This window comes from Lathamus discolor, chromosome 3 (assembly GCF_037157495.1).
Source record: "Lathamus discolor isolate bLatDis1 chromosome 3, bLatDis1.hap1, whole genome shotgun sequence".
Lineage (NCBI taxonomy): Eukaryota > Metazoa > Chordata > Aves > Psittaciformes > Psittacidae > Lathamus > Lathamus discolor.
Window position 1 is genome coordinate 35802068 of NC_088886.1, and position 26043 is coordinate 35828110.

At 37.6% G+C, this 26043-nt stretch overlaps 1 protein-coding gene across 8 annotated transcripts; it reads left to right on the forward strand.

The window, feature by feature from the left end:
• The first annotated feature begins 2234 nt into the window (after positions 1 to 2234).
• Positions 2235 to 26043, forward strand: ZBBX (zinc finger B-box domain containing). Of its 8 annotated transcripts, none has more exons than XM_065674634.1 (20): positions 2235 to 2330; positions 2808 to 2878; positions 4607 to 4694; positions 5248 to 5361; positions 6937 to 7030; positions 9326 to 9374; positions 9506 to 9600; positions 15198 to 15365; positions 15846 to 16020; positions 16885 to 17005; positions 17294 to 17424; positions 17641 to 17744; positions 18115 to 18221; positions 19162 to 19193; positions 19945 to 20189; positions 20979 to 21135; positions 21641 to 21796; positions 22817 to 23053; positions 24704 to 24839; positions 25829 to 26043. In XM_065674634.1, the coding sequence occupies exons 3-20, from the start codon at positions 4627 to 4629 to the stop codon at positions 25899 to 25901; spliced, it is 2262 nt and encodes a 753-aa protein (XP_065530706.1). In that variant the 5' UTR covers positions 2235 to 2330; positions 2808 to 2878; positions 4607 to 4626; the 3' UTR covers positions 25902 to 26043. The 8 variants fall into 8 exon arrangements, with proteins under 8 accessions (XP_065530706.1, XP_065530709.1, XP_065530712.1 ...); XM_065674637.1 differs by having other exon boundaries at positions 20985 to 21135; XM_065674640.1 differs by having other exon boundaries at positions 19945 to 20168.

Below are 26043 nucleotides of genomic sequence, written 5' to 3' on the forward strand. Positions count from 1 at the left end.
ACAAATGCAAATTTCCCAAATGAAATTCAGCTTAGAATGCACGAATTTCAAAGAGATTATAGTTTGCACTTATTAAGTCTTGGCTTGGATCATAAGCAGAGTGCTTTTTCCTGAAATACCAGGTTTTCTGTAAAGACTATTTTTTTTTCCCTAAAGAAGCATCAATTATAAATAACGGTCTACCACCAAAATTGGAAGGTCTAGACTCAAAGCAAATAAACTGAAAAATATGATTGGTTAAAAAATTATTATCTTACCATGCACTCTAGGTATCCTTGGAGGGAATGGCATGGGAATTATTGCTTATTGGCAGATACATAAATATGTGCTCCGTAATAGCCAGGAAGTGATGCACGAACTACAACTGCACATATCTACAGGGTCGGCATAGATAGAGCTTCCCTGAAAAATTAATGTCACAAGGAAGCCCTACAGCTCCCTGGGTCCCGAGCAATAACTAAAAGTTAGTGTTAGCAGTGGATAATGGGATAACTTGTTTGAAAAGCTATTCAAATCCTCCTTGCACTCAGGAAGGTTGATTTAAATTTAGCTGCTTAAAGCATGGCACTAAATCAGCAGGAAGATTATGCTGGTTCCTCCAGAGACAAAGTTCTGAATAAATAAGAAGTTAGACTGAAAACATAGAACCCCCCAGATACAAAGATAAATATAGGCATGTTTTGCAGTGGCTTTGTGAGAAAGGGCTGAGAGGAGAAGATTTGCAGTGGAAACAGTATGGGTGCTGGGGAGAGGCTCGCAGCCCAGAAAGTTAACTGTCTCCTGGACTGCATCACAAGCTGTGTAACCAGAAGGTCAAAAGAGGTGATTCTCCCCCTCCGCTCTTGTGAGACACCCAGCCACTGGAGTACTGGTTCAGCTCTGGGGCTCCCAGCATAAGGAGGATGTGGACCTGTTGGAGCAAGTCCAGAGGAGGCCACAAAGATGCCCTGATGACTGGGGCACTTCTGCTATGGAGACACACTGAGAGAGCTGGTGTTGTTCAGCCTAGAGAAGGCTGCACGGAGACCTTAAAGCAACCTTTCAGTGCCTAAAGGGACCTTATAAGAAAGCTGGAGAGGGTCTTTTTACAAGGCATAGGATGGGGGGGGTGGTGGGTGGGGGTATGGCTTTAAGCTGATAGAGAGAAGATTTAGATAACACATTAGAAAGAAGCTCTGCCCTGTGAGGGTGATGAGACACTGGCACAGGCTGCCCAGAGAAGCTGTGGCTGCCCCATCCCTGGCAGTGTTCAGGGCCAGGCTGGACAGGGCTTTGAGCAACATGGTCTAGTGGAAGGTGTCCTGGCTGGTGGCAGTGGGGTTGGAACTAATTTAAGGTCCTTCCAGCCAGCCCATTCTATGACTTTATGATTCTGACATGGCTTCCTTTTGCAGCACAGCCACATACCAGTTGGGTTTATCTACTGAAAGGTGGGTCCAAGATTGCTCTGACTCAGCTAGAATGGGAAGGCAGTCAATATAATTTGGGCCAGGTCCCCCATTTCCATGCCTTTCAGGGCATCCCCTACCACTTCTGCTGAGAATGCAGTTCGTAACAACCATTACCCCATGCAGTAGTGTGAAAACAGCAAACGTACTTTTGTTTCTCACTGTAGAAAAGCCTTTGTAGTTATCGTGGGGAAAAAAGTGAAGAAAGTACACCTTGAAAACTGACAAGTCAGCGGGCAGATGTGTTGTGAATGCACTGCTGTACCGCGGGATTCTTGGAGGGCCTCGTTCCTGCCCGATGGGCCTGACGGATGTTGATGGTGTGTGTGGCAGCAACAGAACCGGCTCTACGTGATGCAAACGGACTTTGAGGGTTAGCTTTAAAGCCTGTGAATGAAAAGTTCAGAGGCCCGGCCAGCCGTAGGGAGCAGGAGCGAGGAGCGTCTGGCTTTGCTCCTCCCCAGCGGTGGCTGGAGTGCGGAGCTCCCGGGCCACCCACGGAGATGTCTGCCTGTGGGTCAGCCCCTGGCCTGCGCACCCGCGCCCCACAAGCGGCTGTGCTGGCCTGTGGTTTGAATTCAGCCGAATGAGCACACGGCGCCTCACAGGCACCTGCAAAAACCCGGGGCGCAGCTGGGCCCCTGCGCCGGCGCGGCCGGGCCGGGCGCAACGCTGCTGCAGCCCCCGCGGAAGCCTCTCCCCCGCCCCATGGAGTCGTCTCTCCCCACGCCCCTGCCCTGCAGCGCCCAATGGACTCTCCTTCCACACGCGCTGCCATGGGAACCGCGCACGGCTATGCGGGACGGGCGGCGGCTGCGGCTGCGGCTGCGGGGGGAGCACGGGGGCGGCCGCCGGAGCAGGCCGGGCTGGCCGGTGGTGGCGGTGAGGCTGGGGGCCAGCTCTCGGCGCCGGCCCGGGCGGACGCTGGGTCCGCGGGGACCCAGGGGCGGAGCCCAAGCGTGTCGGGCCCGGGGTGGCGCGGCTAGGGCCCATCACGCCGTGACGGGTTCCCCTCGGCGCGAAGAGTCCCGCCGGGGAGTTGTGCTCGCCAGGAGGCCAGCGCCGAAAGGCTGAGGGAGTGCTTGGGAGTGCCCCAGACCCTGCCAGCACCACGCACCCTTACAGCAGGAGTTTGTATTCGTCTGCTGTGCTTTTCTCTTTATCGTCCCTCCCCCCGTCCGTACAGCTTTCTGGTTTTAGGTTACAGTTCGGGGTAGTTTTCTCCTCCGTGAGCCATCGGTAACGCAACACACACAAAAAACCCATTGCTTTGACGTAAGGGTTTTGGGTGGGTGGTTGGTTTTTTGTTTTGTTTTGTTTTCCTTCTTGACTTGGGTATTGCTCTGTGTTTTCTTAAAGCTGTCGTCTAGAAGGGTTGAAATCTGTGAGCTTTGCTTAGCAGAGACCAGAGTTTGATAGAAGCATTAAAGGCAAGTACTCACTTTGCTCCATTTATTCAACCGTTCTTACCACCACCTGCTTCTTTGCTGGTTTTGCCTACTTCTGAACAAATGCAGGAGTTCACAGGGCAATTGCTGAAGTTATATAATGTGGATGGTACAGCATTTATCTTGTGACGCATACTTGGTAATGTGATTTTTTTGTTTGGGTTTTTTTATTTTTGGTAGATTTCATCGAGAGACAGAGATTAATCTGGTACTCCTTTCTGTTTGAAGTTACTTAAAATACAGCTGACATCATAGTTCTTGGTTGAGCCATGAAGATGCACAACTGGTAGGAGCAGATGTTGACTTGTCAAGAGTCATTGAGACAATACGTATTTCAAATGTGTAACAAAGTTGTCAAGTGTGGGAAAACAACTTATGGAAAGTAACATTAAGTACTTTAATCTGGTTTTCATGATCTTACTTTGTTATATGGCACTAAACATAGGAAAGGATATTTTGTTTTGTTTAAAAATAAGTGACGTTTGAAATAGTTGCTGTCATGGATGGGGGCATGGAGAATATGAATTTATCCTGAGAGAGTGAGATTACATTAGTACATGTGACTGCTGTATTTAGGCTACGTGTTAGGAGCAAATTTACAGGGCAAGCAAAGTTTGTGTCTTTTTTTTTTTATGTCATTTTTTGTTGTTGGTTTTGTTAAACTACAAGTTCTTCGGAGGAAATAGTTTGGTTTGAATTACTGGTAAATGGATAGGACTTAGTCTGGTGTGAATTCTGTGTTCCCGGTTATGACAATTGTATGTGAGCTAGTACATATATGGTAATATCCCTTTGGATTTTATAGATTTATTGATGCGAGAGGTGAGAAAGCTGTTGGAATTTATACTTCTCTAGTTAAATTCCTGTAGTTTGAAATAAACTGCATCATCTGTCTTTAAGCGATAAAGCTATTTTTATATTAATTAGGAAGAAATTTGAGCTAGGCTAAGACAGAAGGTGTATGGAATTTGTGTTCATTTAGCAATGCAGACTTTAAAATTAAGTTGACTTTAATTTTAGAACTTTCTTCAATTTGAAATTAATAAAGTCTTGGTTTGTTTTAAGATGTGGTAAAAGAATAATTGTTTTAAAATGGCAAGAAAGAATGGAGTGCTTGGCTTTTCTGGCACAGTGAGAAACATGCTTCTGTGATGTATGAACTTGCTTCTTGGAAGAGTATTTAACAAACTAGGGGGGGAAATTGTCTTTAAAATGCCACTGTCTTGGAGTTTTGAGAGTAGGGAATAATTGTGCTCTGCTAGTTACCCTATTCTATCAATTTGTATATGACACAAAGCACTTATCTTTCCAGATCAGTGGAGATGGTTTGACTTCACAGCCATTGATAAAATTTTCTCCTTCTCTGTGCTTTCCAGGCATCTGATTCAAGGAGCCGCATTTTATTTAATATTAAACTGCTTTTACTGAACTTTAGGGAATTGCTCAAGTTAAATAGACAAGTAAATCTTTCCTTGGGTATCATAAATGTAATAAAAGGTTTTTCTTTCAGTGAAATTTAATTTAAAGTTGCTCTAGAATTTTTATTGGTGCTTCATATAAACAAGTTCTGTGCTCTGTTTCTCTTCTACACACCAATATTTTTTGATTTGTAACAGGTTTTTATTTTAACTTCAATTGAATTCACATTTCAACAGATTGCCAACTATAGCTCATTGAAATATTTATTTATTTATTTATTTATTTTTTTAGAAGAGGTTATACTGGTTGTCATGAATGTCAACGATTTTGTAATGCTCCCAGGCTCAAAACCTGGAACCTCAGTGAGATTAAAAGCAAAGTAAGTGCATTTCATCTAATTGTGGTAGAGGTATTTTTTCATAATTTTTCATGCAACATTAGGTAGAAGAGCTTAATTCTGTAAGAGCGAGAAGTATCATTCTTTTCTAGTATTTTCCCAATACTTTTATTCTTAAACCTTTGTTTTCTTAGGCTTTAACCTACTTTCTGAGTCAGTTATAGGTCTTATACCTCTGTATATCTAGCATATCTATTTGAAAACAAGCAATACTAAAGAATTCACTGGGATAGTTTATTTTAATATAATCAAGACACAAACCTTTCCAAATATAGACACAATTGTATCAGTAGCCAATAGGCTACTCTAAAACTTACCTTGGAGTAGCCATATCACTTGTCAGCATACTCCTCTGTGATGAGGTAATCTTGGGTCCACCTGACCTGCCCTGAATTTTCCAGAACTGTTTTCAGTCTTGTTGGGAGATAAAAGGGTGATGTGCCTTTAATGTCAGGGTGTTTTTTTAAACTTCTTCAGGTGCCTTGCAGTCTTCCGTGTAATTTCTAATGACTATTTTACTACTTATCTCCTCCAGAACTGTTAGAGAATTGCAGTTGGAGAAAGCACATTTAGAAATGGAAAATGAAGAGATGGAGAAGAAATTACAGCAACTACAGTCAAACATGAACAGAGAAAAACAAGAGAGAAAGTAGGTTAAATTTCTGTTTCAAAAAAAGGAATCCAGTAAGATGCTTCCTCCACACCTTGGAGGAAGGTTTGGGATTCACAGTAGTGTTTACTCTTTTCTCTTCGATCCTTCTTCCCAGTGATAAACTTGCTTTAATAAACTACAGCTTTCTTATTTTTAAACTTCCATGTGAAATTTTATGATTTTATTTATTCACAAGTAAACTAACAAATTCTTCCTGGTAGGGATATTCTTTCAACAGTGAAGACCCCTTTTCGTCATTTATTCCCTCTTTTCCCTTTTTCCACTGTCTGATGGGATTTGTCACCTTAGTTTTAAAGCAGCAGACAGGAAGTAGTTTCACTTGCACTATTTTAGAGTTATTTCGGAAGTTTCTAAGGAGGATGATGTTCTTATTATTGCTTTGGTCTGGTTTTGCATGGGTCTGTGTAGCTTCTCAGACAGATATTTTCTGTATGATGGAAAACATTGCTTGGAAAGTAAGCATAACGTAGTGAATCTGGTGTTAGGGTGGGAGTTCAGATCTCTCACCTCCATTACTAGCCCACTCTGAATGTTAGCAGATACCTGTAACATCTGCTTTCATTTCTTTGTATTTCTGGCTGACATGCTTTGTCACTGGAGATATGAGTAGTGCCTTGGGTACTTCGTTGTCTTAGTCTTGGTAATGCTAAAGGCCTGCTGTTTGCAGCTTGGTAAAATTTTGCTTGAGCTGTTGGAGTACTGTTTTCCAGGTACTGTGCGGCACTTTCACCTTTAACCCCACCCCCCCCATATTATTCTCATGCAGTAGTTCTTACACTGTTCTCATAGCCTTATACCTGCAAACCCTGATAGTGTTACGGTGAATTCACGTGACAGGAATCAATGGCATTTGCACCACTGGTAGAAAGATCATTCCTCTTCCCTCCTACATGTTTTCCTTACCTTTTGTTATCTATGCTTTAGTTTGTTTTGCTCTGTATTTGGTTTTCTGTGAAACGAAGTAGATCCGTCATTTGAATATTTGATAAATATTATGCAATAATGTATTACGCAGTGTGCTAAAGCTGAAAATTGCTGCTTAATGTCACTTGGTCTTAATTTCTTCCTCGCTACCTTACATGTTTGTCAAAGTAGTTAATATCTAAACTAATATTTACTGAAATCTTAATTTCAGTGAATTAAAGTGTGTATTCTTGGCTTATTAGAAGATGTGTTTCATTTGTGCTGGATGAATGCCTTAGAGTAAATTGGGAGAATGAAGACTTATCTAAAGTGTACTTCTGTTACTTTTTTATTTGTCTAAACCCAATCTTAGAGAATCTATGGGTTTTTCTTATCTTTAAAAGTTTAGACCAATTTGATGATCTCAGTACTTACTTACATGTGTGATATATTTACTACTAAAGTAGATGTGAAGCAGGTTTCAGTGGAAATAAGATGCTTGTGATTTGGAGAATTAATGACCCTGCATACAAGTAGTTAATTTTTGTGATGTTCTGCTCTTATTTAACAACATGAAGGAAAACCTTTATTCTTCTGTTGATTTTAGAAGATGTAATTTGTAAGTTCTTTCTTGCGCTTGGTTCGTAGGAGATCAAGTGCTTATCATTGGAAATCTGGACGGGCAGGACCAGTGACCACCCAAGCCCGAGTTTTGTCACAAAGCAAAGCAAACAGTAATAAGGTAGTAAACTATCAATATAATTGCAGATAAAGCTATTTGAAAAAGACGCTTTTGAACTAGATATATGCTATGGAACGTGGGAATTTTAAATACTGTAAAAATAAAAGGTTAAGCACCTTCTGAGTAAAATTTCTGATTGTTTATTTTTCCATGTTAAGCTTATGGTTCCCTTTGAGCTGGAGGAACATCACATTCTGTCTGGTGATATACTGGATTGGTTTTTTTTTTTCAATTGCAATAGATAGGAAATTATGATTGCTTCTATGGATTTAATATTGTAAGAGTCTAATTTGGTACTGATGTACGTCATCAGGAGCCTCTCTTTCCAATGTCTGACGTCCATTGAGAACCTGAAATAAAGGCTTCATGTGAAGTTTTGAACACAAGTTCTGTACCGTAATAGATAAATGCTATAAGAAGGACACACAACATTAAAACATAGTACTGTTAAAGATTTTCTTTAATTCAGTCACTGCATAATGATTAACACCAGAACTTCCGTATGACTCTGGTTCATTCTTTCCACCCCCCTCCCCTTACTTCTGCATGTCCTGTAATCTTTATTATGATGCTTCTGGATTTTTTCCATTAAGTGCAGAATGAGACTGAGACAGTACATTTATGCCCTGAGGACTGATGCTAGTGATCAAGCGTGGGTTAAACAGATCTTTCAAGAGTTCTCTTGGGTGACAACTGGACTAAATCCATTCTGTTGGGCTGTGGCTGAGTACTTCTGAGTGTTTAAAAATGTGGATTGGTTTTATCAGTTGACTCTTGGTCTATAATGTCCTTGCTCAGACCTAAAAGGAGGGATGCCGAACCTCCCTGCTAAATCATTGCAAAAATTGTTTTCTTTTTAATATATGAACAATGGGGTATTTTCCCCTCATTTCTTTTTGGAAATACCAAGGGCAATTTTAGTCAAACTCTCAAAAAATGTAAAGGATAAGGCAGATGTATGAGAATGGTGAAAGTTGGTCAAATTTTTAAATAGTTGAAGTTTGGACCTTGTAGGGAGTGTTACCACTTCTAACTAATAACCTAGTCTTAATATTTCATTCTCTGGTGAAAGGAATTAATTGTTTTATATACTTTTTTATTTATATATGGTTTTATATATAAAATATGTATGCATTTTTATTTATATATATATTATAAATATTTTATATTTTAATAGCTTAGGTTTTTGTCCTTGAGGCTTTATATATCATGGAAGCAAGCATTAGGTGTATCCATGTTCACGAGTGCTGTTAAAATACAGATAACAGAGTTTATGTTCTTTACTTGTTCAGTGACTTAGTATGAAAAAATCTTCAGGGGATCCTCAAATCCAAACTAATTCAACTTAGAAATATTTCTTTCCTTTCATAGACATTGATGTGTGTGGAGGGGCATACAAATTGGCTGAGTGGGACATAAAAAGAGAGTTCTTATCTTACAATTTTTTTTTTTTTTCCTGGAACCCACCCTACGAATGCTGTGTTGAAATGAGCCTTCTTAATTAAGAGAGACCATTTGAAACTAGCTGAATAAAGCTTATATAAGTCTGAAGAGAAAAACAGACAAAGGTGACTTCAGACTAAGCAGTCACAGTTGCTATTTGAAGTCTTTTGAAGCAGCAGCAGCAGTTTGGTGTGAAGGTCTTCACAGACAGCACTCTCAATTTCAATAAAATTGCTTGCTTTCCTGGAGCGGAAGAGAGGGTTGGAACATAAAGGTTTCCTTTAACCCACCTCTTTCCCTTTCTCTGAGACAAGTAACTCAGAGTTGTTACTACTTCAGAGACTTCAGCTGTGATGACTAAGATGATGTGTGAGGCAGAATTCTCATAAGGGCAAAATTAAAATGCCTGCAGATGTATGAGAGGTGATGGGATGTAAGTGAATATGTGGAGTGGACTCTGCTGGCAAAAACTGAGGAGCAAAAATACTGAAAATTATTTATATTTAATATTATTGGGGTGCTAGATCGTGGAAGGGTAATAGGAAGAAACAGGAGAAAAACACCTCCCCTATAGGTGTAGGTATAGGTAGGCATATGTGCAGTAGACTTCACTGATTGACATTTGAGTTTAAGTCATTGTGGTTATGAATGTTCCGTAGGCCTACATGAGTAGGAAACACTTGCTGCATGCTTGGCTGTGCAAACAAGGATGATGCTATTTCATGAATGGGGAGGGAAGCTGGTCACAGGCTTATTTACCCAGGAGCAATAACATTTTAATTCTACAAAAGTTATACTTTTATTAATTTTTGTTAGCACCTTAGATATGCATGTAAATATTCTTCCATATAGGTTTCTTCAGGAAAAGTGAAGTTGCAAATTCTCAAAGAACAGATCCAAGGTAAATACATCTTTCTTAACTAATTAAAACCTCATCAGTTTCTGGTGGAGTCTGCATCTTAGAGGCTGCTGTAATTAAGCAATGAGGAAATTGGAGACTGGAGTGGAGAGTTGCTTTGTTTGTTTTTCCAGAGCCAGCAAAAGAACCATTTAAGAGTGAAATGGCGAGTGCTGTAGTATTGAAGGAGATAGCACGTGGACCATGTGAAATTAAGAGTGCACTGCTGGTAAGTAAATGGTTTAAAAACTACTCTATAGCAACAGAATATAACATGTATATATAACAGCTTTGTAGCAGTATCTAGACATGTATATTTTATCTAGCATAATATGTTGTAAAATTAATTACCTTGGGTTTGCCCAGGCTGTAAGCTGTGTGTTGTCTGTACAGACAAGCTCTCTGACTCCCAGTTCACTGCCAAGCTCCTTCATGAAGAGACTGATGTATAGAAAAACATACGTACATCCCTAAAACACAGGTGGAAGTCTAAATACTCCATTAGCTTTCTGTACGTCATCTTCTCTTGTACAGTGCAGTTGTGCTGTGGTAGTCTGTGGAAGGTGATGTACTAGCTGCCTCTGCCCTTTCTGTAACAAAGAATCATTTTGACAGCAGTACTGCTACTTTGCAATGATCAAGTCAAGTTCAATTGAACTTGAAGCCTGACTTTTTTTGGTGAAGATTTTTATTTTAAATACCTTAGTTTGGCAGTTTGTTCTGTTGGGAAAAGTGACTTCTCTGAGGTGGTCAGCTTGAGGTGCCATAGTGACTCTTGCATGTGCAACAACTTAAAAAGTGGAAAACATTACTTAGATATTTGAGATAAACTTAATCCTCCTTTATTTAAGTATCTTTTTGGAATCGAAATCATGGTAATAGTTTTTCCCATGTTTCCCAAAGTAAGTGGTGATATCTACTTTAATTCTTGGATTTCTTTCTGTGATAACTACTTAGTTGTTCCCTTAGTGTGTAAGGTAAAGGGAGGTTTTATATGTTGATCTACCTGTATTGCAAGGAAACAGATTAAATGATTCTCTTATTAGAAGTTCTTTCACAGGGAGTTTCTTTAAGATGTATTTTTATTAACTTGCCCAGCGTGGTGATTGAAGGCAACTCATCTCTTACTAAAGGACATTACCATATGATTAAAATAAGATGTAATGTTGTAGGCAAATAAGGCAAAATTGAGTGCTCTGTGAATATTTTGTAATTTTAAATTACAAAAATAAATTTAAATTACAAAAAAACCCCACTTTGATAAGTAAATTTTTAATTCTGATTGCTTTCTGATGCTGGCTGTGTTGGGTTGGAAAATTGGTAGTATCACACATGAGGTGATTTATATTCACCAAAGAGATTTTGCCTTTTGGCAAGTATAAATAGGAAACCATAATCCAAAATTGATATTAGAAGTAACTTGTGCAAATAGAGTAGTTAAGTAATAAAATAACATTTCCATTCTAATAAAGTAGCTCCTCTTATAAAGATTCTCCCTCACCCTGTAACACATGCTGTGATGTATTTGTATTGCTTTTACGGCAGATTAAAGAAGTTGGAACTGCTAACACTCCAAGAGGAACAGGCATTTTATTTGTATGTCTTTAACGGTTTTTCTTAGGAAAGCATATGCGTGGATGTTAAATTTCAGTTACGATACTTGGCATCGAAGCCCCTGGGATTTTGCTTCTTTTGCTTCTTTATTTTCTCCTGCTCCCCGATTTCGGTAAAGCTTGTATAAAAACGAATGCACTGATCCTGACGTTCAGTACCCGGCGGGATCCGTGGGGCGGCAGCCCTCGCAGCCTGCCCCTGGTAGGTGCGTTCACAGGAGGCGGCGGGCTGGAGCCGCAGCGCCGCGGCCCCGCCTGGCCCGCTCGGCTGCGACGAGCACCGCCGAGGGCGCTGCCCGGCCGCGCCGCACCGGCAGGCGGCGCTGCGCCCCCACGGGATGCTGCCGCCGGCCGCGCGGCCCTGCCTGGCCCAGCCCCCTTGCTCTCAGCGGTCGCGGCTGTTCCTTGTCTTGCGAGGCGGCTGCTCTTGCACCTCTCCTGTGTTCTGCTCAGCCTCTCCAGTGGGCGGGCTGCAAATCGTTATCTTCATGATGAGTTCGACTCCGAATTGCCTTTTCCTTAATGCAGCTCCTCTCCCCCCACCCCCCCATCTTAATGCTTCCTAAATTCATGAGCCCAGAAAGTATCATAGGTCCTGAACTTGTAAGAGAGACAACAGTGGTGGGTGACAAGGCATTGTTTTCACGCTGCTTTGGCATTGTTACACTGTTTAAAAGGGGTTACTTTCACACTGTAATGAAATCATAGGGTGGTTTGGGTTGGAAGGGACACCTTCTATTAGACCAGGTTGCTCAATCACATGGGACTTTCTTATTCAGTAGGAAGTGTTCCAGTTAAAAAAAGGAAGAGTTTTCATTGAAGCAAATAGCATAGCTGTTTTGTCACAACACTTACTGATGCCCACTCCCTACCCCCTCTTCTCTTTACTTGTGCCTTGATAGATTTGATAGTCACACACACCTCATTGGTTCAGTTCAACTCACTCATAGAAAAGTGAGTTAAATTGAACCAATGGTAGGGTTACTTGGTTGGAAACACATAAGAAATTGCTGGGTCAGGAGTTTTTTACACAGGCTCTTTGAAATACTGTTATTACCATGTTTGAGACTTTTCCAAATTATTGGATTGTTGGATGTCAAAACAGTTTAGAAAAAGTTTTGTTAAGTACTAAAAATGGCCAGAAGTGTTCATTAATCAGACTTTTTTATACCCTGGTGAATATAAATAGCAATGTTACCTGTAATTTAAATGTAGTTATAAGGAAGCTTGAAACTTTGAATTCCTGCTTACAGTTGTGTCTGTTCTGACAGATGCCACTTTCAGCATTCCTGATTCTTTCATACTTGGATTCCTGTCGCAAGGAATAAAGTATGATGAAAGTAAAATGTTATATAATATAGCGGAGACCTCAGTTGTGCGTGATTTTATTATGCGGTATAGTAAGATTCAGTTTCTAACATACAACTTTGTTGTGTATTTTTTTTGGAAAATGAAAATTTTAAAATTTTATAGTTAGGGTAGTAAAGTTTCCCCGTAGATTTATTGTGTAACACTTAATTGTATCAAACTTAAATTTCTCATGCATAATGTTTGATTGCATTTCATAAATAGGTTGTAATAATTTTTTTTGGACCAATGTGTGCATGCGTTTTGGATTTTCTCTTTTAAGCAAAACAGCTATTTTGTTCTCCAAGGTTATTCCAGATTTGGAATTCCATGGTTTTTGCTCAATTCCATGGTTTATGTTTTAAAATACTTTTTCAAATACATGTTATTTGCTTGTTTTCATTTTCCTTCATTCCTGTGTTAATGATGACTGGTTTATAGCTGGACTTAATGAAAAAGAAGCCATGTCAGGAACTTACGAAAAAGTGCTTGCATTCATATTTAATTCATATGATGACAAATAATTGAAGTTACTTGACTGTGAGAATGCAAGCTAACTTAAACATAGAAAAGGTAGAATCATAGAATCATAGAATAGTTAGGGCTGGAAAGGCACAGAGGTGAGACTGACTGGTCTGTAATTCCCCGGCTCTTCCATTTTCCCCTTCTTGAAAAGGGGGATTATATTTCCCTTTTTCCAGTTGTCGGGAACTTCACCTGACTGCATAGGTAGATGGGGTCTTGAGTGGATATTAATTGATTTTACTATTTTGGTTCTACTGTATGAGATTTTCATGAAGGCGCATTTTGCTTTTTGATAATGTCACTGGGTATCTCATTCTGTTATCCTGCTAAAATTTATTTGATGATCTCATTCTGTCTTCCCAGAAATATAATCCTTTTAGTAATGCAGTAAATTATTAAAGCTGTTGGTGTGATAAATACATCCCTGTAGACACGATGCTTGCTTATAATATGTTAGTAGAAAGATTACATCTTTTGGTGGGGAAACGTCAGGTGAGAATTTAAGACAGTTACAGGACGATACAACATCCCATGAGGAACCAAAAGCCAGTGATAAATAATCTGTTGGGGATGATGTGCACTGAATTATGCAGTGGGTATAAAGTTTTTCCCTGAGCTATTTTGCATTGATATAAAAATATTTCACCAAACACATCTAATTGCAGACTGTTTAGGATTTTATTTTATTTTAATATACTGTAGCAGATCTTTAAGCTTAGAATTGAAAACTGGGTGGTAGCAGCGGTAAGATAACAACGATAAATCTTAACATGTGTAAGAGGTTCTCTTTTAGGCCTTTTTTTAAGGGATAAGTCACCTGTCTCATTTTTGGTGGTAAAAAACTGGATTAAGGTGATGGAAGCTTATTTGTGGGGATTAGAGGTGATACAGTGGTTCAATGGAAGAATATGAGGATTTAAACAGAGAATCATGGGGGGCTGTGATGGCTCCATCTGCATCAGGAGGATTCCACCTTGGTTGTCTTGGTTCTCTCTGCTCCCCCCTTGTCATCTTCCTTCTTTTCTCCTGTCCTACTCTAAAACAAATTAGAAAATGCTATTAATAAAGGGAACTAGCAAAAGAGTGCAGGAAGTAGAGAAATGAAAAGGGTGTCTTTAGTATTTGGAGTAGAGAAGAGTATCTGCAATTCCATTTTTCAAAGGGAGGAAAAGATACTGCAGTCCAAGTGAGGTTATGCACTTCTTGGTCTAGAGTAAGGAGGGAAGTCTGTTTTTTAGAGAAAATATGCAATAGAAAATTGCAAGGCAGTCACTCTAGCGTGATAGTCCAGAGAAGTGCTTTCTCACTTTTGTTATGGGTCATGTTGCTTCTGCCTTGGACTCTTTCCTGTCTTCTCCCTTACTGCTGCTTTCGGAGTAGGTGTTTTTGATGCTGAACCAATTTAGGTTGGGTAGGCATTGAAGTAGGAGAAAACTGGTGACTGAGTTAAACTGCTGGGAAGTTTAACATGAGGTCAGAACAAATAAGGTGTGCAAGTATTCTCTAAAATCAGTTTTGCAATTCTTACGTAGGTGTTTTGAAGCAATTTAGCAAAATCTCAATGAATATGTTGATGCCCTTTAGACAAATAATACAGTAGGGTGAGCCTTTTAAATATTGGTCTCCTATTATATACTGTGGGCCAGAGTACCAAAAGGACTATATATAATGCAGGTATGCTTGCTCAAAGAGAGCAGGTGTGTCAGACTACACCAACAAAACTATCTCCTTCAGAGGAATGTGACTTCTACTGTAATGTTAAGATTAATTTCTCCATGTGCTTGTTAATAATTCAGGAGGTGGTGGTCAGAACCTTCATGTTACATTTCCATAGTAATTTTCTTTGTTCTAATCAAGGTTGCCAGTCAGTAATGTCTCAGCAATAAAATTGTTATTCTCCTGTAGCCAGTTTCAGTCAAACTAGTTCTAGTTCTTTATAGGTTGGACTTTCCAGGACTATTTTTTTTTTGTGTGTATGAACAGGTATTCCAGTTAGTCCCTTAGATGAACATTTTCCTCTTGCTGAACTCTACAGATGTGTTTCTGTCTACTGAAAAAGTTCAGTAAGCAGGACTTCATTAATAAAGTACATAGCTCATAGATTTGTTTAAATGATATGTGCTGCATAAAATGCTTCACCTATTCTGTCAGGTATAGTACCTAATGGAATATTGAATATTTGCTCATGCATTTGCACACTACTGATTGCTGAAATTAGGATGTGCTTAGGTCATCATCACTCTTCAATATGTGGCTACCTGCTTGCTTTTAATGTGCTGTTTTGTGGGATGTTTGAGTATGTTTATAATAAATTAATGGGTTAATAATGGTTTATTAACAGACAGAAGCTGATATGCATGCTGGAAAATCGAAAGTTGCTGATCACTTCATCAAGGGAATAAATCTGAATGAATCGAAAATTAATCAAGAGCGAAAGACAGTAAATAGCAAGCATCAGGTGACATCGGACAAGTTTTCATCTCTGCTAGCGTCAGTGGGCAGTGCTGAGGTAGTGTGCAGTTTAGGGTAAAAAAAAAAAAAAAAAAAAATTTGTTGGTTAGGGCATCTTAAGTAGAGTGGCCTTAGGCTTTCCTGCAGGGTGTCAAGGGAGGGATCAGGCCCTCAGACTTGCAGAGCCCATTGACCCTTATTCACATCTGTCGATATAATATCCATCCTATCCATAGGATGTGGGTTGTCCATGTTTGCTGCTTTCTGCTTACTAAAAACATCTAAGTTAGATATTTCTTTAGTGTGTGCTTATGCAAACATTTTTGTTTTTCTTATTTTGATTTTGATAGAACATCACAGTTTAACTGTGAGCAAGACCACATGAAAACTGAGGTGTCTGGATTCCTAGGGTAGATAGTGTAAGCCCAGAAAACAGGGTGTTGCATTTCCATAGTTGATACTAAAAATATTGTTGCTGTTGTATGTAACTGAGGAGAGTCATAAGAAGTGCTGTGTTTTTGTCATTGAACTGATTTAGGAACTGTCCTCAGCATCAACCTGTACAAGCACTGAATATCACAACAAAGGATTATTACTAAATGGTACATTTAATGAGGAAGAATCTGCAGAGTCTTTTCAGGAAGCTTTGCTTCAATGGAGAAAGGGTAATCGTCAGTACAGAGAACAACTGTGTGCCAGTGGTGTCCTATCAGGTATGAATTTTTTTCTGGTTTAATTGCATTTTAAAACATAAGGAGCCATTTTGGTGAGTTAGCAGATTTTGTGAGGGTAGGTGTTCTGTTAGTAAATGTTTCTTCTTAAGTTTTATCTCTGTGTTTCATTATAAATTAGCAACAACCTCTGAATTTTTATAATATTTTTTTTTTAATGACATGCAGATTAGTATTTATCCCAATTCCTGTAATGAGCTGTGGACTGGTCAGATTGTTTAGCTTGTGTCCCCGAACTTCTCCATGACTTTGTTTCTCACGTGAGACTTTTATATGAACTCTAATATTTAAGCATAAATTCGTGGCTTTTAACTGAGACAAGGAATGTGCATAGCTCAGGATTTTGCACGTTGTATCAAAGTACGTTTTCTGCTTGCCTTCCACAGGCTCTTAATATTTCTTTGTTCCAGTGAAAAGATGTAATCAGTTGAAGTATGCATGGAAAAATATGGAAAAAACCTCTTTTCTGTTTGGATTTGTACAAGCTAGTCTTTTTCCTCTAGTCCCTGGATGGTGCTCGTTATTCGTGTATTTTTGTACAAAAAGTATTATACTGATTTTTTTTTTTCTTTATTTCTTCTTTCCTTCTATATGATGGAATTTTTATCTGTGGAGTTAGGGATTTCCAATGTGGTAATCTTCCATTAATTGACATGCTGTAATAAATGAGTTTTTACTGGCTACCCCTGCTGTGTTGTGTAAATATAATACTGCTTGCAGTTTTAATTTTGGAATCATGAGAAAACATAGCTAGGCGTAGACTATAGACGTGGCAAGTTTGAAGTCTGAATAGCTGTATACATGGTATACATCTTTTTTTTTTTTCTTTTTTAACAATTCTAATAGAATCTGTGGGTGTTTGTGAGGTACAAACCAATCTTACTGTTCTGAAGAAACCTATCCAAATTGAATTCAAGAAGGGTGGTCTGAGCTACATGGAGAAACTCTTGCTTAAGAAATACAGAAGGTAATGTTGAAGTCACTGGTACTAATAAAAAGTCAGAAATCCTTAAGAGCATTAACAGAAATTCCATTGAAACTTTAGTACTATTAGATATATTATCAAGAGTTAAGGTGACTGTATGAAAGGTGCTTTATTTTAATAAAATAACTGTTATAACCAGACTTGATGACTTAATATTTCAGAATTAATGCAGTAACTAGTATGGTGTTTTGTTTAGTTTTTAAATGATTGTGGTATTATAGGAAAAAAAAAATGATGGCTTTTTAAGATTGATTTGTTTTCCTTTTTTAGAGCTCTGGTTGATCAAATTTCTGTTAGTTGCATTAAAGATTTAAGGCCTGCGCAAACACTGAATGTACATGAGGCTATGATTGATGGAGGGAGAGAAGAAGATGATGACAATGATGTCGATGACTTAACAGGTGTAACAGTCTTCTGTTTATTGAATTTAACTATTAAATATTTTTATTTAGATCTTTGTCTTGTGATTACTGAACAGTTACATATTTAAGCAGTTTCTGCTTAAAAAAAAAGTAACAGTAATGAAAGGAAAATTTTATTAATTAAAAAGTTTGCATTTCTATAAGCGCATCTTGAACAGTAAGGATTAAACGCATCAAATTAATTATATTTCATAGTTGAAGAGGTAAAGAGATACTGGACATCTGTTTTTAGAGAAGAAGTACCTGACACTGTTCCTGCAAGTGCAGAGTCCTCTTTGAAAATTAAATTCCTTGATGAAGTAAGTATTTAATAAAGGAGTTCACAAATCTTTGCAGTGATCTAATGTGATCTGTATCAATGTTGATCTGTTAAATATTTGAGGTAGGAACAATTAAATAATTTCTAATTAAAACAAATATTGGGGCACTATTTAGCTTTTCCATACAAATGTGGAAAATTTATCTTTCAGAAGGTTCCCTATATTTTTCCTGTTGTGTCCAGGGACCCTTGCTATATAGAGAAATAAAATCTTCAGGGTTTTAATCACTTGAGCTACTGGTTTTCTGTATGTTTTTTGTGTGGGTTTTTTTTTTTTTTTGTATGTGTGTGGCGTTTTTTGTTTTAAATTTTTTATCGCTGCTTTTTTTGAAATATTGTTTTTTAATTAGTCTTATGACAAGGACTTGGAAGAATCATCTAACCTTTTGGTGATGGAAGCTGGGGCTGTCGGCATGAATAAACAAGGAAAAGTTGAGCCACTCAAGCAGTGTGGAAGGTATCAGGAATGTGGAGATTATTTGGAAGAGAAAAGGGAGTAATCCTATTTTATGATTTAGCTACATTCCTAAGAAACAGGCGCTTTTATTTGCAGACAGTCATATTCCATATGGAACGGGAGAATCCTTGTCTGGAAATTGTAAATTGTTTTAAGGCGTGGTTAAGATAGACATCTCACCCTTAGTGCACGACATAGACAATGCCAGTATCATAATACTTCGTTACTGCTTTCCCTTCCTTTACATTTCTTCCAAGATCCTGTCTGTGACTGCTTTTTTTTTGTCCTTGAAAGTTTTCATTTGAATGACCTGATGATTTAATGACAATCTGAGAACAGGTTGTCAGTTAACAAGCACAGGACACGCTTACCATCAAAGTCAGTGAATAGCGAGCTTGTGTCTTCAACTTTGTCAGTGACCCAAAAGGTGTATTTAGTTGCCTGTAATTAAAGAGGTTTCCCTTTGAAATTTATTTTGTTTGCTTGATCACCCCAATGTTAAACTGTGTAAGATACATTTCTTTATATGTGTCTGTCGTGAAAGGTAGAATTTCTCTTTTTTGTATCATCTGAGTAGGAGTGGGGACTAGCTAGAGACACATTTGTAACTGGTCAGTGTTGTATACTTTTCAGATACTTTCACTTTACTAATCTTGTCATTCCATGCAAAACTAAGATTCCTAATAATTAATGATAAATGTGCAATTGTTCTGATCTCCAAAAATTGTTTATGATGGGATGTGATCTGTTTTGTTACATTGTATTCTTCTGGTCTTTCCTTCTTCCTCTGTCTCAAAGTGATTCAGCAGCTGCAAATCAGAATGGCACAGTACCTACCAGACCTTTTGCGAAGAGAAACTGTAGGTGTAATGAGAAAGTTATATTGTCCTTTAACTTCTACAGATGACATACAGTATTTTTTCCCTTTTCCTTTTGACAGAAATCCTGTTTCTTCTAAAGAAATTTCTCAAGGTAAATGCTGAAAGTATTTGTACGATATACATAAGTGTATACAATTTCATCGTTCTCTTATAGGACGTGGTAGTAATTCAGTTCTCATTTTTCAAGTACCAAACAATTACTCCAGCACTTCAGAACCTAGCAGTTGCTCTCTTTCTGCTTCAAACTGCTTATTTAAGTAAGTCTTCAGAATGTTAAAAGGAAAACAATGGCTGACTAATGAGATGTGATTTATGTGTTTCTTTGGGCACTTGATAAAAATTAAAATGGCTTTGTCTTCTGTAAACAAAGAAAAAGAACTTGCAGAATCATTCACAGCCTCACAGTATGCATTTTAAACCGTTACATGTACGCATAAAGACAATTTTTGAAATTTCTACTGTTGCAGTTAATACACTGGCTCTGGTTAGATTAAAGCATTCTAAATGTAATAACTTACATTAGCATAAAGTAGTACTTGGAAATGTGTTAAGGTTATTATTGAGATCTAATGTTTTGATAGACAGTGATGTACAGGAACATATGGAACTGGTACTACTTCCTGGTAAGTCTTGTCTATGTATGTTGGCATCTCTGAATATCAGTCAGGAAGCTAATGGAAGCTGGGTATTCTTATTTGCAGCTTTATGGCTTAGGGGTAACTTCATTGGAGGTTTCATATTTTAAGTTCATGAAGAAAATATAGTAGACTTGCAGGTTATAGTTCATATTAATTTCTGTTAAAAAATAATCCTATTTTGATTCTTTTGTTGGGCTCTTCTAGAGAAAATGGCTGTCTGCAGTCTTCAAAGAAATGTTGTCCAAAAGGAGATTGTTAAGGCAAAGACTATGCGAAGATCACTTACGTCTTCTAAACTACCTGAGAAGGTGTCTAACCCGACTGAACTAATGAACAGCAAATTTCTCCTTGAGACACAAATGCAGGAAAACCATAAAGATTCCCAAGAACTGGGCAGTGTCTGCAGTAGTCAGAGTTTGATTTTGCCTGTAATTACAAAATCTTCATTGGTAAAATATTATATCTTTGATTTCTAAATCTATAACTGTTTTGCTTAATCTATTTTCCCAACTAAGCACGAGTCAGCATTACATGTTCCTGAATCAGTTAGGAGATAGTGATAGTTGTATAGTTACCATGAAATACTCTACAACTTTTCCCAATTCTCCTTCAGAAACACAATCCTGAAACAATCAAGATTATAGTTTTAATCAGAGGTTTGTCACTGCCAACCATATTTCCTATGTAGGGAATGAAGGCTTCTGTACTTTCCACTGTGTATTGTCTGTCTTCTGCTGATGTTCGGAAAAAAAAAACAAACCAACAAACAAATGAAAGAACAGACTAAACCGAAAAAAGAGTCCTGGGGGAGAAGGCAGCTTTTCCCATATTTTATCACGATTGCTTCACCTCTTGATTGAATGCCAAAATTTGTAGATACTTTTATCTAATCTAAATTATTTACATGTTCTTTTGATATTTTGCTTTCAGTTTCATTTTCAGCATAGAGAGGGTTGGGACATTAGATTTGGAGTTATTGTTAAACACTGTTACTTTAGTTGATGCACACAAAAGTAAGTGAAAGCAATGAAAAATTGCTTTTCATTTCCGCAGTGGAAAAATAGACTCAAACTCTCAAAACATTAGCAATCAAAGTTTATAGGATTTTAAAGCATGTATCATGCAAAACCATCATCCTTATGAATAACTATTAATTAGGCTGTCAGAATCATTCAAAGTTTTATGAAATGACAACTTTTTAAGTTTCCTGTTTCTAGTGTCTTTGTGTTTTATTCAAGTTTCAGGATATAGCCAAAAGACAGAAACCTGTTTCTGCATGGTACTGGGGACTTGAAGGTTTCTTTGTAGGTGTAAACCCTAAACGAGTAGTGCCTGAAGCATGTTCTTCATTGTGTTCTGACTCTATCCCTGTGGAGTGTAGTATCTCATTTCCAGGTAAAGGCATATAAATAAAGTTCTCAAATGATACATGTTTACAACTGTTGCTCTTAGACATCCTTCATGTAACTTTGATCTAGCTAGCTTACCTCTATAAGTCACTTAGGGGTAGCAGCCTTATGAACACGCACAACTGTTGCTCTGTAATGATAAAATAAACTTACTACCTTGAGGTAAATTACATCAATATAGTACCATAGATTTTTATGCTTCTTTATATCCCCTCAGAATTTTATTCCAGTATGTACCTATTGCTTTTAGTAGTGTGTATGAAACTATGTGAAATGAATGGTGCAAATGGATACTAATTTGATTAATTATATCACTTGAATTTAAGCACGGTAGTGTTATATGTGACTTTTTTCTTTTTATGTATTATATGTAGAAATTTGTTGCATCTCTTCTTTAAATCACACACATTAAATGCAGCAAGTACAGTAACAGTAAACTTATATTAACACAAAACTTGCAAATAATTTCCTCTAATATTTCTTAATTTCAGGAGATGGGAAGTGGTATATTGAAAGGAGCTTAAGTGAATATGCTGATGACTCTGTAGTTCAAGGTGTCTTAGAAAGTCAGTTGAATAGACCTTCAAGTGGTTTAGATGGTCAAGGTAGAATCTCAACCCTAATGGCAGTGTGGCAGTCCTACCCAGGTAAGGATAACAGCAGCTTTGAGGTCCTACTTAGACAAGTTGCCTTTTCTTAGTAAAAGGTAGAAACACTGTCTCTGAAGATTTAAATTGACCTAAATTCAACAGAATCATCTATGTATTTTTATTTGGGGTATAATGGCTTATATGCATGCTATTGTTTTTGTAAGAATGGGGTTTCATGTGGCAGTTTCCAGCTGCCACTAATAATATTTTTTATTTTGCTTAATTTCTACTCCTGCCTTACCCCATTACTCTCCTCTTAGCTTGAATATTTAGGCTGTCTAGAACAAGGTTATGTATTACTGTGTGTTTTGCAACAGTTTCGTTTTGATCTAATAAGATTTCTTCATACTATTGAAATAAATCTTAGTACACGAACTAACAAAAGGAAACAAGTAAGACATAGCTGCATCTGTACTTTTTACTTACTTTTCTCAATTTAAACTGTCTCTATCTCAAAGAATGTATTTACATTATTTCTTTAATCTTAAGCAACCAGTTTGGCATTTTAATTTTAAAAACATTATGTGTGGAAATTGAAACTGTCAATTTTGAATCCCAGAAAAATATTTGAGATTCCTTGTATTTTATTCATTACCTTAAGTTAAAAAAAGACAGAACCAAAGTTTTAAGCTTTCTACACAAAAGTTGTGCTGTTGTGCATAATATCTAAAAATACCTTTTCTGAAAGGTACCCCTGAAGTATGAGAGGCTACTTCCTAATATAATTTTAATCTGATTATTAAGAATTATTAAATCACAATCTTAAACAAAATTAGTATTCTCTTCAGATCAATTCAAAGCCAGGTTAGATGGGCCTTTGAGGAGCCCTGTCTAGTAGAAAATGTCCCTGCCCATGGTAGGGGGGTTGGATGTAGATGATCTTTAAGGTCCCTTTGAGCCCGAACAATTCGATGATTTTATAATTTTAACTACAATTAATGTCATTAATGAGCTGAGATAAAACTTCTGCATGAAATCTTCAATTATTGGGAATTGTGACCGTTCCTGTTATTTCAGAGAATGACTCTAGAGGACCTTGGTCAACAAATATGCCAGACTGTAAACTGACTGGAAATTGTCCAACCAGCACTCAACCAAAACCAAAGAGTTCACATGTGCATACCTCGAGAGTTAATACTGAGATACCAAAACACAAGTGCAATGATGTAACTAAACAAGATGATTATCTTTGGGAATATGATGCTGACCAAGTAGCCCTACTTACTCTGGAAAAAGAATTACGAAGTTACACAGGTAAGTGGCAATCCTGCATGCTTACAAGTAGCTTAATGAAAACAAGAAGCTGTTTCATTTGCCTTCTGAGATTTAACTGATTTTTGGTGGAAAAATCTACTAAACTGCTTGACAATGCAAGACTTCTGTGGTTGAACAGTGATTATTAGTTTCCATTCAACCATACTTTAACCTACCTGCAATGTAGAGAAAGCAAGCAGTTTCACACAACTTTAAGTTTTTACCCCTTGCATTTTTGTTGCAGAAAGCTTCAGGATGCGCTAGGTACTGCTTCAGATCATAAATTTCTTTTAAATAGGTATCCTTTACTTGGATATTTAATAATGAGCATGCCAGGTAGTGTTGGAAACTAGATGTTATCTGATGAAAGGGTAGCAAGAAGGGGAAAAGACAGACAGGAAGCTTTATAAATCTGCCCTGACGAGAACTGCCACTAATAAGACACAGTAGACATGGTATTACCTCTCACCTTGGGGCTGACTCAGCTTCCTTTCCTCTGTCTTTTTAAACCCATCTCCTTGCTTTTCATGTGTGGAAGAGCCAGCATGCAGACAAGTATGAGTTCATTATGGTTGAATAGAATGGGTGAGTCTGGGTTTTATTTTTTCAATACAGGAGAAAAAAAAACCCTGGGATGCTTTGTTCCATTTCATTGTCAAGAGTCCAAGATACTTTGTGCAATAAGCAGCCTTGATAGACTGTAATTTGGTCTATCCCTTCTGAGTCGCTATGGTGCTTTTATATTCGTAGGTCCTGGCTATGATGCGTCTTCAGTGAACAAAAGTAGTCTGGATTCTAGAGTGTGTGTTCTACCATTTAAATGTTTTTACCTTAGCTTTTGCTGCATTTTTCCCACAGCTCTTCTAAGGCTTCCAAATACCATATTTCAGGACAATTGTCCTTCCTTTTTTGATACCTACTCACCAGAACCCATGTGTTTTCAGAAGTTTCTGTTAATGCTTGAAGAATGAGCATCTGTGTTGAGTATGCTCAGAGTAGAATAGGGAGGGAAGTTAATGTTGAACTATCCCATTCTTTCATTTTTTGTTCCACTTTTTTGGAATACTTTTCATTTACTTACACATTCATAGCAGACACTTATGGCTAGCTGGGAAAATAGTAACATGCTTGCATGCATGTTGTATGAGAAGTATAGATTGTGATCCAGTTGATCACCTTTCTATATTGGTAGATATGGGATATATCCTGTTACTCCATTTTAAATACGTGTGCACTACCATGAGTCAGCTACCCGAGTTCTACACTTGCAATTTATTTTGAGGTCACATAGGTATTAGTGGGCCCTATATATGAGGTTTTCTATTTTACTGGCATAGGCATCTTAGAAGCAAACTCTCTCCAGTACTTCAAATGATTCAAGAACCATATAATAAAAGTCAGTATTTATTTTAGGGCTTTTAGTGACAAGCTTCATCAGCTACAGTTGTGTTGAGACTTTAGATGGCAAGTTTTTGATACAATGAAATTCTGTAAAATTCATAAGGTAGATACTGCTTTTTTTTGTGTGTGTGTGTGTGTTTTTTTTGTTTTGTTTTGGTTTTTTTTGTTTTGTTTTGTTTGTTTTTTGTTTTGTTTGGGTTTTTTTTTCATTTGTTGTGTTTGTTCCTGAAATGACCTAAAATATTTCAGGTCCTGAAAAACATTACTGCTTAACTTCTGAAGATGTAACTCCCTCCATCAGAGACTCAGAGAAGATTGGCAGAAATGCTACAGATTTCTATAAAAACCTGGAGCTAACAGACCACACCGGACTTGATACCTTCAGGTTAGTTAAACTTGCTGAGGTTTTTTTTATGATATTGTAATATGCTCAATATGCCAAACATCTTGCCAGAACTGAAATAAGAACAGTCTGGACTTTTTGCTTGTACTTTACATGCGATTACAAAGGTCAGCATGACCTATTTTGTATCTTGGTGCTCTAAACCAGTACTCAGGCAACTCAGATTAAGAATTAAGTGATATATTTTGTTGTTGAGACTCCAAATTATGAATTTTGGGTTTATGTCTTTTTTTAATGCATTAGGTTTTGTTAATAGATAGCACTGAGATTTATAAAGTATGTTTCTTACAAATCATCTAAGTTCTTTGGTTGTAAGGTACCTTTAAAAAGAGCAGTTGTGATTAGCTGAGACGATAACATTTAGTTCACCATAGTCTGTGGTCTGATATATCTGTTATAGTGCCTTAAAGGTGAAGGAGATGACTGGAAACAAGTTCCTCAAAGTTCTGTCTGCCATTGGTTTATTACTATGATCTTGTAATTAGTACAAGATCATTGAATTTAACTACATTCTGTATGAATATAGCTGATTCAGAGACTTGTGGTTGTTTGGGTTTAGTTAGGGTTGGTTGATTGGGGTTTTGTTTGTTTTTGTTTTTTAATGTTCATAATATCAAAATTGCAGATCAGTGACAAACAAAACACTGTTTGCAAATAGTGCAGGTACTATAAATACGATCCACTTCCCTAGTTTACCTGTTCTAGGTTGTGGGATTTCTCTAGTAAGGCAAACTAGTGACAATGTTATTTACTTCTTACTTGTTTAAGAGGTTAAAATGTATGTGACAGAAACTGAAGGGGGGGGAGGGGGGAGAATATATTTGCTTGTATGTATATTTGTAAAATATGCAGAAAAAGCTATTTTCATGCCTTTTAATTTTACAAATGTGAACATATGTCACTACAGCTTAGAGCAGAGTAGCTTGAGGAATTTGAGCTGCTGAAAATCATTCTGGTGTGTTTCTTTTAAGGGGCTGGGATGACCAAATGGATGACGAGGAAGAAATTCTGGAGGATAAGCAACAGGTTCTTGCATTACAGTGAACATGCAATGAACTTAATGCAGTTTCTATCTTTGTGTATTATACAAAAGCAAGAAGCAGTTGAAGAGGTGTCTTAAATAACTTATTGAGCAGCACGTAATAAGATTATTTTGTAAAATTTTGAATAAAAATCCTTTAAAATC